Source organism: Bombina bombina, chromosome 6 (assembly GCF_027579735.1).
Source record: "Bombina bombina isolate aBomBom1 chromosome 6, aBomBom1.pri, whole genome shotgun sequence".
Lineage (NCBI taxonomy): Eukaryota > Metazoa > Chordata > Amphibia > Anura > Bombinatoridae > Bombina > Bombina bombina.
Genome location: NC_069504.1, coordinates 105,995,024 through 106,012,423, shown reverse-complemented (window position 1 = coordinate 106,012,423; position 17,400 = coordinate 105,995,024). Strand labels below are relative to the sequence as shown.

Here is a 17,400-nt window from a genome sequence, read left to right as displayed (position 1 = left end):
TTTTTGGAATAGAGAGGGAAGATAAGAAACGCACACCCTCCCTTCACTCCTTGGCACATTTCCCCTCACTCCTTTCCCTCACTTCCCTTTTCCCATTTATGCACTTATATAATTTTCCCTAAATAAGATTATTTGTCCCCAAGTCCTACGGCACATGGATAAATTCCTTCACTTGCACTCCCGGACTCCTTCACCAGCCATGCCAGCTAAACAGAGAGAGAGGAGGACTAAGGTTATGGCCGAAGCACCCTCTGAATTACCTATAACTGCAGGTTGTATCCCACCTATGAATGAATTAACTAACGTACAGTCCTTAGTTGCTAGCATCTCTGAGGCATTAACCCCTAAATTTGAGGCTTTAAGGTCTGAGATCAAACAAGATCTAAATTCACTCAGACAGGAGATAAAAATATTCTCTAACAGACTAGATGAAGTTGAACAGAGAGTATCCGAATTGGAAGATACTGCTGCAGTTCAGGGGTCTAATCTTGAATCCAATAATTTAATCATTTCCAAAATGCAGAATAAAATTGAAGACCTGGAAAATCGCGCTAGGCGAAACAACATTCGTATTATAGGGGTGCCCGAGGAGGGTCAATCGGAAGATCTAAGTAAATTCATCCCTGAGGAGCTAGCTCAGATACTTAAAATTCCTCCCAACCATTCACAAATAGTTGTTGAGAGGATACATAGATTGGGGAGACAAACAATGGATAGGCAGGAGGATAGTAGACCTAGACCAATTATAGCGAAATTACTTAATTTCCAAGATAAGGTTACAATTCTTCAGTATTTTCGTAAAAATCAGCCTATAACTTATAAGGGGAAAAAAATTCTTGTATTTCAAGATTATTCATTTGAAACAGCTTCTAAGAGAAGGAACGTGGCCCCAATATGTACAAAATTTATCCAACAAGGTTATCAAGCATTAATCATATATCCTTCTAAGTTAAAAATATATGTTAAAGGTAAGGCCCATCTGTTTGACAATCCACATGAGGCAGAAAAACTGTTACAACAATTAAATATTCAGAAGTAGTAAAAGTCATTCTGGCTAAGGTAGCAATTATAGAAATGAGATGCTCCAAGAATGGTCAGGAATTATTTACTTTTTTTTTTTTTCTCTTTCTTTTTTTCTCCCTTCTTCTCTCCTTTTTTCCTTCTTGGTCCCCTCCCCCCTGGCGTTTTTTTTTCTCTTTCTTTCTTTCCCCTCTCTCTTGCTCTTCCCCCTCCCAGATAAATGACCAGCTCAGTGGCTAATTTTAAGGTAGTTTCTTGGAATGTGGGGGGGATATCAACACCCATTGAAAGGAAATCTATTTTAACACATACAAGACGGCTTGAATCAGATATAGTTTTCATACAGGAAACTCACTTAACTTTGGAGGAAACTTTGAAACTTAAACAGGGATGGGTAAAATAAATCTTTGTCTCACCAGGTACATGCAGGAGAAGAGGGGTCGCCATATTGATAGGAAAAAAATTAAATGTAGACATTATCCAGACTCTCGCCGATCCAGAGGGGAGATATATATTTTTAAAGATTAAAATGGATAAAACAATCTTTTCACTTTGTAATATTTATGCACCTAATATTATTGACCCAGAATTCTGGAATCAGATACAAGCTAAGATTCTCTCCTCCCGGGAAGGATATTTAATTCTTGGAGGAGATTTTAACATGGCCCCTCATTGTCCCTTGGACAGGCTAAGAGATAAAGAAAAACATAAGAAGAATAAAAAAGATAACTTGGAAACCAAATTGCTGGCTAAAATTTGTCAAAATTTAAATATAAAAGATATATGGAGGATTCAGAATCCCGACGTTAGAGAATTCACATGCTTATCCAAAGCGCATAAGACTATGTCAAGAATAGACCTTTTTCTGGTTGATGAAAAGTTGTGCATAGTTAAAATTAAAGCAAAGATATTACCTATCTTTCTCTCCGATCATGGTCCAATTTCTTTGGATGTTCAATTAACAATTCCTGGATTAGGCCCTTCTCGTTTTTACTTTCCCTCCTTTTTAGCTTCCGATAAAAAATTTAAAGCTCACTTGAAGATTAAATTTGAGGACTATATTCAGTTTAATAGAGAATATCGGGATCGCCCCCTTATTCTTTGGGAAGCGGCCAAAGCAGTCATGAGAGGGGAAATTATTGCTTATACTGCTATGATAAATAAGAAATTAAGATCAAGAGAGAAAGAATTGAATAATGCAGTAATTAATTCATATAATCGCCTTCTCCTGACAAGAAACCCGGTTAACTGGGCAAGCTATCTTCGGGCAAAAAGTGATAAAGATACTTTTTCTATTTATAAAGAAACCCAGTCAGAGTTGAAATTACAATCTAAGTTATATAGATATGGTAACAAATCCGGGAAACTACTGGCTAAATTGGTTAGAAATGAGAAAAGGTCATCATTTATTGAAAAACTTTTTGTAGACGGAAAGTTCCTTTCGGAAAACACAGAAATACACAAGGAAATGGTTAAATATTACCAAGAAATATATGCCTCTAAAAAATCTGACTTAACACAGGCAGAAGAATTTTGGAGCGAAATTGGCTGCCCTAAGGTATCTGCAGAATTAATAGAGATTCTCAATACGCCAATAAGGGTAGAAGAAATAGAGAAGGTGATCTCTGAATCTGCTATTAATAAAGCTGCAGGCCCGGATGGGCTACCAAGTGAATTTTATAAGATCTTATCTTCAGAGATTGCGCCTCATCTCAGAAATTTATATAATGCTATATATATTGAAGGAGAATCAGTGCCGAAAGCTTTCTCAGCTTCCTTTACGACGTTAATTCTTAAGGGCAGAAAAGATCCAGCCTATAGGGAATCATACAGACCGATAGCCCTACTAAATGTTGACTATAAGGTACTTATGTCAATTTTGGCTAAAAGGTTACAGGAGATATTACCAAATATTATACATAAAGATCAAGCAGGCTTCTTGAATTCACAGAATTCATCAGCGAAAATTAGAGAGGTATTGGTGGTGACAGAGCATTTTTTTGATAGGGGTGGGGGGGGGGGAGAGGAGAGGGGGAACAAACTCCTGACCTGGCCATTGTGACAATTGATGCTGAGAAGGCATTTGATTCAATACAGCATGATCACCTCTTTACCTCCCTGGGACATTTTGGGTTTAAAGGTAACTTCCCCAAATTTATTACGAATTTATATAATGCTCCTACAACAAGGTTAATTGTAAATAATACCCCCTCTTTGCAAATTGTACTTAATCGTGGAACTAGGCAGGGGTGCCCCCTCTCTCCTCTCCTTTTCAACCTAAGTGTGGAACCTTTGGCTATCAGGATCAGGTCACAGCTGGAAGGGGTTACAATAGGTAGACAGGAGATTAAACTAGCGCTATACGCAGACGATATTCTTGTCTACTTATCAAATATTAAGGTTAATATACCAAAGCTTTTGAAAATCACCAATCAATTCGGACTATTCTCCGGTTACAAAATAAATGTCTTGAAATCAGAGCTGTACTGGCTAAGAAAAAATAAAGACTACTTTCTGAACAACCCTTTTAGAACAGTTAAGGATTCATTTAAGTATCTAGGCATAGTAATACCTACCAATCCACGAGATCTATATAATTTTAATATCCCTCCAATTATGACCATAATCAAGGATAAACTTAGAGCATGGGAAAACTTACCTCTTTCTATTTCAGGACGGATAGCCCTGTTTAAAATGGTTCTCCTTCCCAAACTATTATATATACTACAGAATACAGCACTAATACTTTATGATAGGGACATTCGAGGGCTAAATAGTTGGCTTAGAAGTTTTATCTGACAGAAGAGAAAACCTAGGATAGCCCTAAATAAATTAACACATGCCAAAATATTTGCTGTTTTTGCATTACCTGACGTACGATTGTACAATCTTGCCTTTTTGGCACGAATTGCGGCAGATTGGATCTTTGGTAACAACTATGTTCTAAATAACCCACTGGAGGAAAGTGTTTGTGACCCATATCTCCCACAGGCGTTGTTGCACTGTGATCTAAAGGGCTTGCCCTCTAGTATCAAGGGAAATAAAATGATTTTGAATCCATTGAAGGCTTGGTGGAAGATAGGGAAGTTGCTCTCGATTAAATGTAGCGTTTCTAAATATCTCCCTATAATAGGAAATCCATTATTCCAAGCTGGTTTAGATTCTGTTATTTTTAAGAATTGGCACTCTATGGGATTAAATTCGATGATACAACTCATTGACAAAGAGAAGAAATGCATCAGAACTTTCGAAGAAATTTAAAATAGTTTCAATCTCAGCAATAAAGAATTCTTTGCATTCCTGCAGGCAAGACATTATGCATCGGAGCTGGTAAAGGAGGGAGAGTGGCAATGGGAATTGGGAGACTTAGAGGATTGGTTTACATTAGTTAAGAAAGGGCGTATGTCCATTTCCTTTTGCTATTATCTTTTAGGAGCAGGCAAAGCAAGTCAAACCTTAGAGAGAATCACTCAGAATTGGAGATCAATTATGGCTCTGGACTATATTGATTATAAATTTATACAAAAGTCCATTCACAAAGTGTCAAAGGCTACTCTCTCAGCAACATGGAGAGAGGCTCATCTTAAATTACTTCACAGATTTCATTATACTCCAGAAAAAGGGTATAAGTTCCAGAATATTAATTTTTATAAATGTCCCAAATGCTCCTTAGTTGCTGCAGACCTTTTACATATGATATATAATTGCCCTTTGATTAGGCAATTCTGGCGCAAATTAGAATTCTGGATTAATACTACTCTTAGGATTTCCCCTCTGGAGCTGTCGATAAGCCTTATTATTTTTTGTTGTGATAACCAAACAGAACAACTATTAAATGAAAAGATAATAAGTGTCTCTATTTTGGCAGCTAGGTATTTAATATTGAAAAAATGGAAGACAAGAGATATTCCTAGTGTGGTTGAAATAAAAAATTTCCTTAAAAAACAATGGCCTAGATTTAGAGTTCGGCGGTAAAAGGGCTGTTAACGCTCCGCGGGTTTTTTTCTGGCCGCACCATAAATTTAACTCTGGTATCGAGAGTTCAAACAAATGCTGCGTTAGGCTCCAAAAAAGGAGCGTAGAGCATTTTTACCGCAAATGCAACTCTCGATACCAGAGTTGCTTACGGACGCGGCCGGCATCAAAAACGTGCTCGTGCACGATTCCCCCATAGGAAACAATGGGGCTGTTTGAGCTGAAAAAAAACCTAACACCTGCAAAAAAGCAGCGTTCAGCTCCTAACGCAGCCCCATTGTTTCCTATGGGGAAACACCTCCTAAGTCTGCACCTAACACCCTAACATGTACCCCGAGTCTAAACACCCCTAACCTTACACTTATTAACTCCTAATCTGCCGCCCCCGCTATCGCTGACCCCTGCATTACACTTTTAACCCCTAATCTGCCGCTCCGTAAACCGCCGCCACCTACGTTATCCCTATGTACCCCTAATCTGCTGCCCTAACATCGCCGACCCCTATGTTATATTTATTAACCCCTAATCTGCCCCCCACAACGTCGCCGACACCTGCCTACACTTATTAACCCCTAATCTGCCGAGCGGACCTGAGCGCTACTATAATAAAGTTATTAACCCCTAATCCGCCTCACTAACCCTATCATAAATAGTATTAACCCCTAATCTGCCCTCCCTAACATCGCCGACACCTACCTTCAATTATTAACCCCTAATCTGCCGACCGGAGCTCACCGCTATTCTAATAAATGTATTAACCCCTAAAGCTAAGTCTAACCCTAACACTAACACCCCCCTAAGTTAAATATAATTTTTATCTAACGAAATAAATTAACTCTTATTAAATAAATGATTCCTATTTAAAGCTAAATACTTACCTGTAAAATAAATCCTAATATAGCTACAATATAAATTATAATTATATTATAGCTATTTTAGGATTAATATTTATTTTACAGGTAACTTTGTATTTATTTTAACCAGGTACAATAGCTATTAAATAGTTAAGAACTATTTAATAGTTACCTAGTTAAAATAATAACAAATTTACCTGTAAAATAAATCCTAACCTAAGATATAATTAAACCTAACACTACCCTATCAATAAAATAATTAAATAAACTACCTACAATTACCTACAATTAACCTAACACTACACTATCAATAAATTAATTAAACACAATTGCTACAAATAAATAAAATTAAATAAACTATCTAAAGTACAAAAAATAAAAAAGAACTAAGTTACAGAAAATAATAAAATATTTACAAACATAAGAAAAATATTACAACAATTTTAAACTAATTACACCTACTCTAAGCCCCCTAATAAAATAACAAAGCCCCCCAAAATAAAAAATTCCCTACCCTATTCTAAAATACAAATATTACAAGCTCTTTTACCTTACCAGCCCTGAACAGGGCCCTTTGCGGGGCATGCCCCAAGAATTTCAGCTCTTTTGCCTGTAAAAAAAAACATACAATACCCCCCCCCAACATTACAACCCACCACCCACATACCCCTAATCTAACCCAAACCCCCCTTAAATAAACCTAACACTACCCCCCTGATGATCTTCCTACCTTGTCTTCACCATGCCAGGTTCACCGATCCGTCCTGGCTCCAAGATCTTCATCCAACCCAAGCGGGGGCTAGACATCCACTGAAGAAGTCCAGAAGAGGGTCCAAAGTCTTCCTCCTATCCGGCAAGAAGAGGACATCCGGACCGGCAAACATCTTCTCCAAGCGGCATCTTCTATCTTCTTCCATCCGATGACGACCGGCTCCATCTTGAAGACCTCCAGCGCGGATCCATCCTCTTCTTCCGACGACTAGACGACGAATGACGGTTCCTTTAAGGGACGTCATCCAAGATGGCGTCCCTCGAATTCCGATTGGCTGATAGGATTCTATCAGCCAATCGGAATTAAGGTAGGAATTTTCTGATTGGCTGATGGAATCAGCCAATCAGAATATAGTTCAATCCGATTGGCTGATCCAATCAGCCAATCAGATTGAGCTCGCATTCTATTGGCTGATCGGAACAGCCAATAGAATGCGAGCTCAATCTGATTGGCTGATTGGATCAGCCAATCGGATTGAACTATATTCTGATTGGCTGATTCCATCAGCCAATCAGAAAATTCCTACCTTAATTCCGATTGGCTGATAGAATCCTATCAGCCAATCGGAATTCGAGGGACGCCATCTTGGATGACGTCCCTTAAAGGAACCGTCATTCGTCGTCTAGTCGTCGGAAGAAGAGGATGGATCCGCGCTGGAGGTCTTCAAGATGGAGCCGGTCGTCATCGGATGGAAGAAGATAGAAGATGCCGCTTGGAGAAGATGTTTGCCGGTCCGGATGTCCTCTTCTTGCCGGATAGGAGGAAGACTTTGGACCCTCTTCTGGACTTCTTCAGTGGATGTCTAGCCCCCGCTTGGGTTGGATGAAGATCTTGGAGCCAGGACGGATCGGTGAACCTGGCATGGTGAAGACAAGGTAGGAAGATCATCAGGGGGGTAGTGTTAGGTTTATTTAAGGGGGGTTTGGGTTAGATTAGGGGTATGTGGGTGGTGGGTTGTAATGTTGGGGGGGGGGTATTGTATGTTTTTTTTTACAGGCAAAAGAGCTGAAATTCTTGGGGCATGCCCCGCAAAGGGCCCTGTTCAGGGCTGGTAAGGTAAAAGAGCTTGTAATATTTGTATTTTAGAATAGGGTAGGGAATTTTTTATTTTGGGGGGCTTTGTTATTTTATTAGGGGGCTTAGAGTAGGTGTAATTAGTTTAAAATTGTTGTAATATTTTTCTTATGTTTGTAAATATTTTATTATTTTCTGTAACTTAGTTCTTTTTTATTTTTTGTACTTTAGATAGTTTATTTAATTTTATTTATTTGTAGCAATTGTGTTTAATTAATTTATTGATAGTGTAGTGTTAGGTTAATTGTAGGTAATTGTAGGTAGTTTATTTAATTATTTTATTGATAGGGTAGTGTTAGGTTTAATTATATCTTAGGTTAGGATTTATTTTACAGGTAAATTTGTTATTATTTTAACTAGGTAACTATTAAATAGTTCTTAACTATTTAATAGCTATTGTACCTGGTTAAAATAATTACAAAGTTGCCTGTAAAATAAATATTAATCCTAAAATAGCTATAATATAATTATAATTTATATTGTAGCTATATTAGGATGTATTTTACAGGTAAGTATTTAGCTTTAAATAGGAATTATTTATTTAATAAGAGTTAATTTATTTCGTTAGATAAAAATTATATTTAACTTAGGGGGGTGTTAGTGTTAGGGTTAGACTTAGCTTTAGGGGTTAATACATTTATTAGAATAGCGGTGAGCTCCGGTCGGCAGATTAGGGCTTAATAATTGAAGGTAGGTGTCGGCGATGTTAGGGAGGGCAGATTAGGGGTTAATACTATTTATGATAGGGTTAGTGAGGCGGATTAGGGGTTAATAACTTTATTATAGTAGCGCTCAGGTCCGCTCGGCAGATTAGGGGTTAATAAGTGTAGGTAGGTGTCGGCGACGTTGTGGGGGGCAGATTAGGGGTTAATAAATATAACATAGGGGTCGGCGATGTTAGGGGTAGCAGATTAGGGGTACATAGGGATAACGTAGGTGGCGGCGATTTGCGGTCGGAAGATTAGGGGTTAATTATTTTAAGTAGCTTGCGGCGACGTTGTGGGGGGCAAGTTAGGGGTTAATAGATATAATACAGGGGTTGGCGGTGTTAGGGGCAGCAGATTAGGGGTACATAAGTATAACGTAGGTGGCGGTCGGCAGATTAGGGGTTAAAAATTTTAATCGAGTGGCGGCGATGTGGGGGGACCTCGGTTTAGGGGTACATAGGTAGTTTATGGGTGTTAGTGTAGTTTAGGGTACAGTAGTTAAGAGCTTTATAAACCGGCGTTAGCCAGAAAGCTCTTAACTCCTGCTATTTTCAGGCGGCTGGAATCTTGTCGTTAGAGCTCTAACGCTCACTGCAGAAACGACTCTAAATACCGGCGTTAGGAAGATCCCATTGAAAAGATAGGCTACGCAAATGGCGTAGGGGGATCTGCGGTATGGAAAAGTCGCGGCTGTAAAGTGAGCGTTAGACCCTTTAATCACTGACTCCAAATACCAGCGGGCGGCCAAAACCAGCGTTAGGAGCCTCTAACGCTGGTTTTGACGGCTACCGCCGAACTCTAAATCTAGGCCAATGTATGATAGAACAACGTGACACGGATATTAATAATGATTCTGATATTAGAAATTTCTTTTGTAAATGGGCTCCATTTATTAAATCTCTTCCGGTCACAGAGAGAGATTATATTATATTCCCTTTTCAGAATACAGAGCTGGTATTATTGGAGCTGTGGTAATTGTACACGAAGTGGAGGAGCTGAGGGGGGGGGAGGATGAGTAGGGTATCTTTCTTTTCTTTCACCCTTTTTCTTTTTTTTTTCTCTCTTTCTTTCTTTTTGTCTCGTTAGGTTGTATGATTTTGTTTAGTATCGCTTAAGGAAATATAGGGAAAATAATTCAACAGGGAAATATTAGAGACGAAGGAATACTAGACTCAAAATTCTGCTGATAAGAATAATATTATGCTGATCCTTCATGGAGGTTTTGTTTTTCTGTTTTTTTTTTCTTTTCATTATCTATGTATCTTTTGTTGCTTTGTGAAAATGCATAAAAATGTATAAATTTGTTGAATTGTAATAAATATGATTTAAAAAAAAAAAAAATCAAGTTAGTCATAAAAAGGAGAAAACGAAACCAGGCAAAGACAGGACGTTGTGTCAGAATTATAGACCAATCTCTTTAATAAATCAGGATCTAAAAATTTTCACTAAGATTCTAGCTAATTGTCTTAAGCCCTTACTCCCCAGACTGGTCCACCCAGACCAGGTCGGCTTCATACAAAATAGGGAAGCTCCTGATAATGTCAGGAGAATGGTATCCTTGATTGACTACATGCACGAGACAAAAACGCCTTCTGTGCTCCTTTCATTGGATGCGGAGAAGGCGTTTGACAGAGTCGACTGGACATACATGCAGGCAGTGTTAACCAAAATAGGTATATCTGGAGAATTTATGAGAGCAATTCAAAATATATATTCCACTCCCTCAGCAAGCGTGAGAGCCATGGGCCACCAATCCGAAAGATTTGCCGTCCTCAATGGGACCCGTCAGGGCTGCCCTTTATCCCCATTACTGTTTGCGCTCTGCATTGAACCCCTGGCCCAACATATTAGAAGATCCCCTGATATAACTGGTATTAAAATTAAACAAAAGGAATATAAACTCACACTCTTCGCGGACGATGTCCTACTTTCCCTATCAAGACCATTAATGACTCTTCCGAACCTCTACCAAACCCTCAACTCCTTTTCCTCAATATCAGGCTATAAAATTAACCTGGAGAAATGCGAAGCATTACCTATACACCTCCCGGACCATACCAAAAAACTGATTGAGGCCAATTTTGAATTTAAATGGGCTAAAAACCTCCTCAGATACTTAGGGATCAATCTAACCACAAGCTCATCGACATTATACAAGGCAAACTATCCCCCTATGTATAAATCTATTAAACAAGATCTAAATAAATGGAGTAAATTAAGATTTACATGGTTTGGTAGACTGTCGGCAGTCAAAATGATGATATTACCAAGGATCTTATATCTATTCCGCACCCTGCCAATTAGAATACCAGCTCCAGACTTGGATGACCTACAAAAGCATTTAACTCGTTTTATAAGGGGAAACAAAAAGGCCAGAATTCCTTCGGCAGTCCTCTCTAGGAACAGACAATTGCGGGGGGGGGAGCACCAAACCTTAAGCACTATTATCAGGCAGCCAGATTAGCACAGACCGCACTTCTCAATGACCCCGACAAAGACATTATTTGGACTCAACTAGAAACAGATATTGCAGGAATTATCCCACGGGACATGATTCTTTGGGACCCTAAACGGTGCCTTAATAGGAAGCAACACGAATATCCGGTAATAGACTTCATGATAAAACAATGGTCTAGACTGACCACCTCTCTAACTCTACTTCCCACCCACTCCGCTAAAGCCACACTTACAAGCTTGGTTAGGCATGAACTGATCCCCATTATTCAAAAATGGGAAAATAGAGGACTCTATAGAATAGCTGACCTTATAGTAGGAGGTAAAATGATGAGCTACACACAACTACAAGAAAAATTGCAGCCAATCAAATTAGAATGGTTTTTATACTTGCAACTTAGCTCCATCATTCACCCTATCTTGCCATCCATAACTAAAAATTTACCCTCTATACTAGAAAGCATATGCAGCACCTCATCCAGGCCCAAGAACACCATCTCTAGGCTATACCAAGCAATCCAGCTAGCATCAGACAATGTTAAATCCTCCCTACAAACTAAATGGGAAAGAGATATCAATAGGGAGGTGGAGACTCGAGAGTGGCATGTAACTCTATCTAGTGCAGGGAAGGGATTATTAAGTGCAGATATGTGGGAAAATTGCATTAAGACCAACTTTCGTTGGTATCTAACACCGCAGATAACCTCACACTCCACCAAAGATAGATCTAGACTCTGTTATAGAGGCTGTGGGGAGGTAGGGGACTATAAACACATGTGGTGGGACTGCTCACATACACGCAGGGTGTGGAACCAGCTATCGCGGTTCTTAAGCTCTATCATAGACAGCCCTATTAAGCTTACCATAGAACAAGCTTTACTCCACGTCAGACTTAAAGAATTCAATAAATACATTAATTTATTTATCAGGATTTTGTGTACAGCCACGAGGATATGTATAGCCCGCCATTGGAGGGAGAGCGCCCCGTCCTGGGAAGAAATCAAACTAAAACTTAAATTTTATTATAACATGTCAGAGCAGGCAGCATTTCTTCTAGATACTCAAGAAACCTTCCAGAAAGTATGGTACTACTGGATATTACACAATGTGTCCTAACACACTAGTCTAGTCCAATAGAGCCCCCCCACTTAGATTATTCTATTATTTGAATTTTAAAATCCCCAAACACAACAGATAAAATTTAGATCAATAGGAGACATACTAATTCCACATATAACAAACTTCTGAATAAAGCGGAGTAGAATGGTCAGGAGATACCCCTTCATCTATACTTTACTTCTCTCTCTCTCTCTTTGCTCTACCTAACTCTTTTCTCCCTTCACTATTTCTTTAATTTATTAATCCCTATCCTGGTAATATGTAACCAGTTTGAGCCTTAAAGCAACACAATTATAGACAAAGTTACTTTAATTCCAGCTACAAAAGAAAATTCTTCACTGTATAGATTATTGTTTCACAAGTGTTGGGTGCCATTAAGCTTTTTTTTGTAAGCGTGGCCTTACAGGTTATGATATAGCGACTGAACGATTCAATAATCCGTAATCTGAACTATTTTATTCACTATGTAATTTTGGAAACCCAGGATTTCTGTTTCCTTGTTCTGTTAATTTCTTGTTTTATATTTCTCTCTGTTATTATGCACTTGCTACAAAATAATAAAAATTACTTTATCATAAAAAGGAGAAAAAAATCTAGCTAGTCAGCATTTTTGTGACATCCGTTTTACAAGTTAGTCAAAGTTGCTATACGTTTATGGGATTTTTTATTTTATTATTAAACAAGTGGTCTTTTTAAGAATAAGTTAACAATTTTTTGTAGCCGTTTTTTTTCTTTTGGACAGTTAGGGATTAGTGAACAGACAAGGGCGTACACTGATTTTTTTCCCCTATATCCACATTGGGACACAGATATCACTTATTGTAATGTAGGAATATTAGCTGTAATTACTTATGGAACAGCCAACTAATCGTACACATAGCCTGCAGGTTCTTCAGAAAATCAGAGGCTGTAGTGCCAAACCAATTACCTTTTGTGGCAAACTTACATCCCTAAAATGATTTAACTCATTATAATATTATTGATAATGATAATATTTTGTTTTTAATTTCAGGTGGAACAGAATTACCATCCCTCTTCCTAATGCAGCTCTGACCAAGAATACAAGGCTGCGTTGGAGGCAGAATGTTCCGATCCTTGGAAATATGTGGGCACTTGATAATAGTATGTATAAAGACATTGCATCTTGTGTATATATCTGTAGTATGATATAGTCATCGTCCCCTTTGTTGGTGTTAGCAAGGATACATATTATTGTGTTATATCTGAGGTTGAAATAGAAGAAATAATTGCTGTACGCATCCAATAATGAGTTCACTTTGTTATAAACCAAAACATGTATTCTTTCTTGGCATGTAATTAAAATTTTTACTGGGCACATTTATTTAAAATATCAAGCCTATCTATCGGCCATATTACGAGTTTTGTGTTATGAGGGGTGCGGTACTAACTTGCACGTTATTGTCACCGCTTACTTACCTACAGCGCTGGTATTACAGGTTTTTATAAACCCGGCGTTAAAAGACAAGAAGTGAGCCTAGAGCAAAATTGTGCTCCATACCGCACTCCAATACCTTCGCTGCTTAAGTCAGCGGTGAGCTGGTTGTACGTGCTCGTGCACGATTTCCCCATAGAAACTAAAGTTATGTTTACACCTAACACCCCAACATGAACCCCGAGTCTAAACACCCCTAATCTTACACTTATTAACCCCTAATCTGCCGCCCCAACATCGCCGACACCTACATTATACTTATTAACCCCTAATCTGCTGCCCCCAATGTCGCCGCCACTATACTAAATTTATTAACCCCTAAATCTAAGTCTAACCCTAACACCCCCTAACTTAAATATAATTAAATTAAATCTAAATCAAACCTACTATTAATAAATAAATAATTCCTATTTAAAAATAAATACTTACCAGTAAAATAAACCCTAAGCTGGCTACAATATAACTAATAGTTACATTGTATCTAGCTTAGGGTTTATTTTTATTTTACAGGCAAGTTTGTATTTATTTTAACTAGGTAGAATAGTTACTAAATAGTTATTAACTATTTACTAACTACCTAGCTAAAATAAATACAAATTTACCTGTAAAATAAAACCTTACCTAAGTTACACTAACACCTAACACGACACTACAATTAAATAAATTACCTAAATTAAATACAATGAAATAAATTAAATACAATTACCTAAATTACAAAAAAAAAACACTAAATTACACAAATTAAAAAACAAAGATATTTAAAATAATTACATCTAATCTTATAGCCCTATCAAAATAAAAATAAAAACCCCAAAATAAAAAAAAACCCTAGCCTAAACTAAACTACCAATAGCCCTTAAAAGGGCATTTTGCAGGGCATTGCCCCAAAGAAATCAGCTCTTTTACCTGAAAAAAAATACAAACAACCCCCCAACAGTAAAACCCACCACCCACACAACCAACCCCCCAAATAAAACCCTGACTAAAAAAACCTAAGCTCCCCATTGCCCTGAAAAGGGTATTTGTATGGGCATTGCCCTTAAAAGGGCATTTAGCTCTATTGCGGCCCAAACCCTAACCTAAAAATAAAACCCACCCAATAAACCCTTAAAAAAACCTAACACTAACCCCTGAAGATCCACTTACAGTTTTGAAGCTGGGAAAAGTCCTCATCAAAGTGGCAAGAAGTCCTCAACGAAGCCGGGAGAAGTCTTCATCCAAGCCGGGTGAAGTGGTTCTCCAGACGGGCAGAAGTCTTCATCCAGGCGGCATCTTCTATCTTTATCCATCTGGCGCGGAGCGGCTCCATCTTCAAGACATATATATATTTTGCGATATTTGAAGTTAGTTTGCGTCAGCTTTCACTTTCGCACCAGCATATGTGCGCTAACCCACGTACATTAAAACTTTACTTCTGGAGTGGCGTGTAAACGAAAGCACTAAATAGTGTGCCAATTGTAATCTGCCCATTGTCTGTGCCTCGACCAAAATACTGTTCAATTTCATTGTATCTAATTGTAGTGCTTAATAATATATTTTTTCTTATAAATCCATACTAGATTATGCCTTATGAGACTTTTCAATTTACTTCTGTTATGTGTTATGTACTTTCTTTTATATATATATATATATATATATATATATATATATATATATATATATATATATATATATGCTTATTTCATCTAGACACAGCCAAATAATTCTGATGTGAAACGCTTTTATTTCCATCTAAAATGGGAGGAGAGTCCACGGCTTCATTCATTACTAGTGGGAATTCAGAACCTGGCCATCAGGAGGAGGCAAAGACAAACCCAGCCAAAGGCTTAAATACCTCCCCCACTCCCTCATCTCCCAGTTATTCTTTGCCTTTCGTCACAGGAGGTGGCAAAGAGGTGCCGGAATATCGGAGGTCTCTTATGAAGGTTTATACCCTTCGCTATGGGACAGGAGTTTAAGTAGCCCTTTAAGCTTCTCATCTTGAGGGCTTGGGTGAACGTTAGAGTCCGGAGATGCAGGGAGAGCTTCCCTTTGCGACACCATCCCGACTCATACTAACAGCTCCTTTAGCAATCGGCGTTGACGAGTTTCGCAGATTGCTTTCTTCTCTCAAGTCCATGTCAAGAGTGCTGCTACTACTTGTCACACTTGAAGGGCCGTGTTCCTGTTCCATGGCATAGATTCTGGTAAGATCGTTTCATTTTTACATAATGATAATACAGAAGCAGGGCCGCAGTGTGGCTCCTTTATCTTTATAGAATCAAGGGGTAATATTCCTATGAGGGGATTATTGAGCGGGGGGGGTATGTACATGATAAGTTTATTATGTGATTGCTGCGTTATGTGCAAGGACGCAGCTCTGGTAGTTTTTGCCTCTTCCGGAAGTTTGTACGATTTTGGAGTGCTTTCTCATCGGCAGGGGTGGTCCTGCATAGTCATCCTTGTGACCGGATGGGGCTTCTTCACTTCTGGTCTGATCTGCGACGGAGGAGACAAAGCGGTTTCTGAGTCCGGTTCATAGGAGGTGGTGAGTGCCCCGGGCCATTGGTGGTTATAAAGGTGCCTGTTCTAGTCTTTTCTAAAAGCTATGGAGGATTCTGATGCATTAGAGAGTACTCCCTCTTTATCTTATACCTGTGTTTATTGTGAGGTTTTGGTAGACCAGTCTGCGCAATTGTGTTCCACATGCCTTGAGAAGGCTAAGACTTCCAAACATAAGAGAATGTCTAGCGCTACTGAGCGTCCACCTCTGAGGGGTCTCCGTCCCGTGAGGTGCGTTCCCCATTGGCATCCCCTATACTACATGCAGCGCCCCAGGGTCCGACTGCTACCCCTTCAGGGGAAATTGCATGGCCGCCGGACTTTGCGGACCAGCTTGAAACAGCAGTCGCTAAGGTGATCCATGCTTTCTGCTAAGCGCAAGCATAGAGCTTTCCATAGCGGGCCGACCCAGGAGTTGTCTCTGTCGGACGCCCCAGAGGGGTGGTACGATAATGAGGCCCAATCTGACAGGTCGGAAGAGGACCTTTCGGGGTTGGAGTCTGTGTCATCTAAATCTCCGTCAGCGGAGAAACGCGGTTTTTGGTTTAAAATGGAGAATTTGCGTTTTTTGCTAAAGCAAGTGCTGACTACCTTAGAGGTTCCGGAAACCAAACTACCAGAGGAGCCCTCCATTCCTAAGTTGGATAAGGTTTACGAGGACAGGGTGGTTCCCCAGACCTTCCCGGTTACTGTCAAGATGGTGAACATTATTAAGAATAAGTGGGAGCGATTAGGTTCTTCCTTTTCCCCTTCTTCTCAATTTAAAAAGCTTTTCCCCATCCCGGAGGCCCAGCTAGAGTTGTATGGGAACATTCCCAAGGTGGATGGGGCCATCTCCACGCTCGCTAAGCGCACAACAATTTCTTTAGAGGATAGTTCTTCGTACAAGGAGCCTTCGGATAAGAAGTTGGAAAACATGTTTCGAAAGTTGTTTCAGCACACAGGGTTTCTTTTTCAACCGGTATGTGGCGGTAGCCGTGGTTGCTGGAGCTGCGTTATATTGGTGCAATGTATTATTTGATATGATTGAGGGTGAACCCTCTTTCAAAGAGGTGCAGGAAAAGATTAAGGCCCTAAAGGTGGCCAATTCTTTCATTTGTGACGCTAATATGCAGATTATCCATCTGAATGCCAAGGTGTCAGGTTTTTCGGTTCTAGCACACAGAACCGAAAAACCTGACTCTATCATATCCACGGTTACGGGAGGCAAGGGTGCCTTCCTTCCCCAGGATAAGAAGGTGCCCACCGCTACATCAATCAGGAGATAGTTGTTCCTTCTTTATGTCCTAATCCTTCTTCTCCTAAGGAGAGATTACTTCATAATCTGGACGTGGTTCTTGCCTTGAAATTTTATCTTCAGGCCACAAAGGATTTCAGACAATCTAACTAAATTTTTGTCGTGTACTCAGGGTAGCACAGGGGTCAGAGGGC

The 17,400-nt window shown here is 39.2% G+C and overlaps 1 protein-coding gene across 1 annotated transcript in view; it reads left to right on the top strand.

The window, feature by feature from the left end:
- The window catches only part of RELN (reelin), a 957,839-nt gene that overhangs the window by 604,631 nt on the left and 335,808 nt on the right, over positions 1-17,400 (top strand). The window contains 1 exon segment of the mRNA XM_053716545.1: positions 12,988-13,097. Coding sequence (XP_053572520.1) covers positions 12,988-13,097 — 110 coding nt within the window.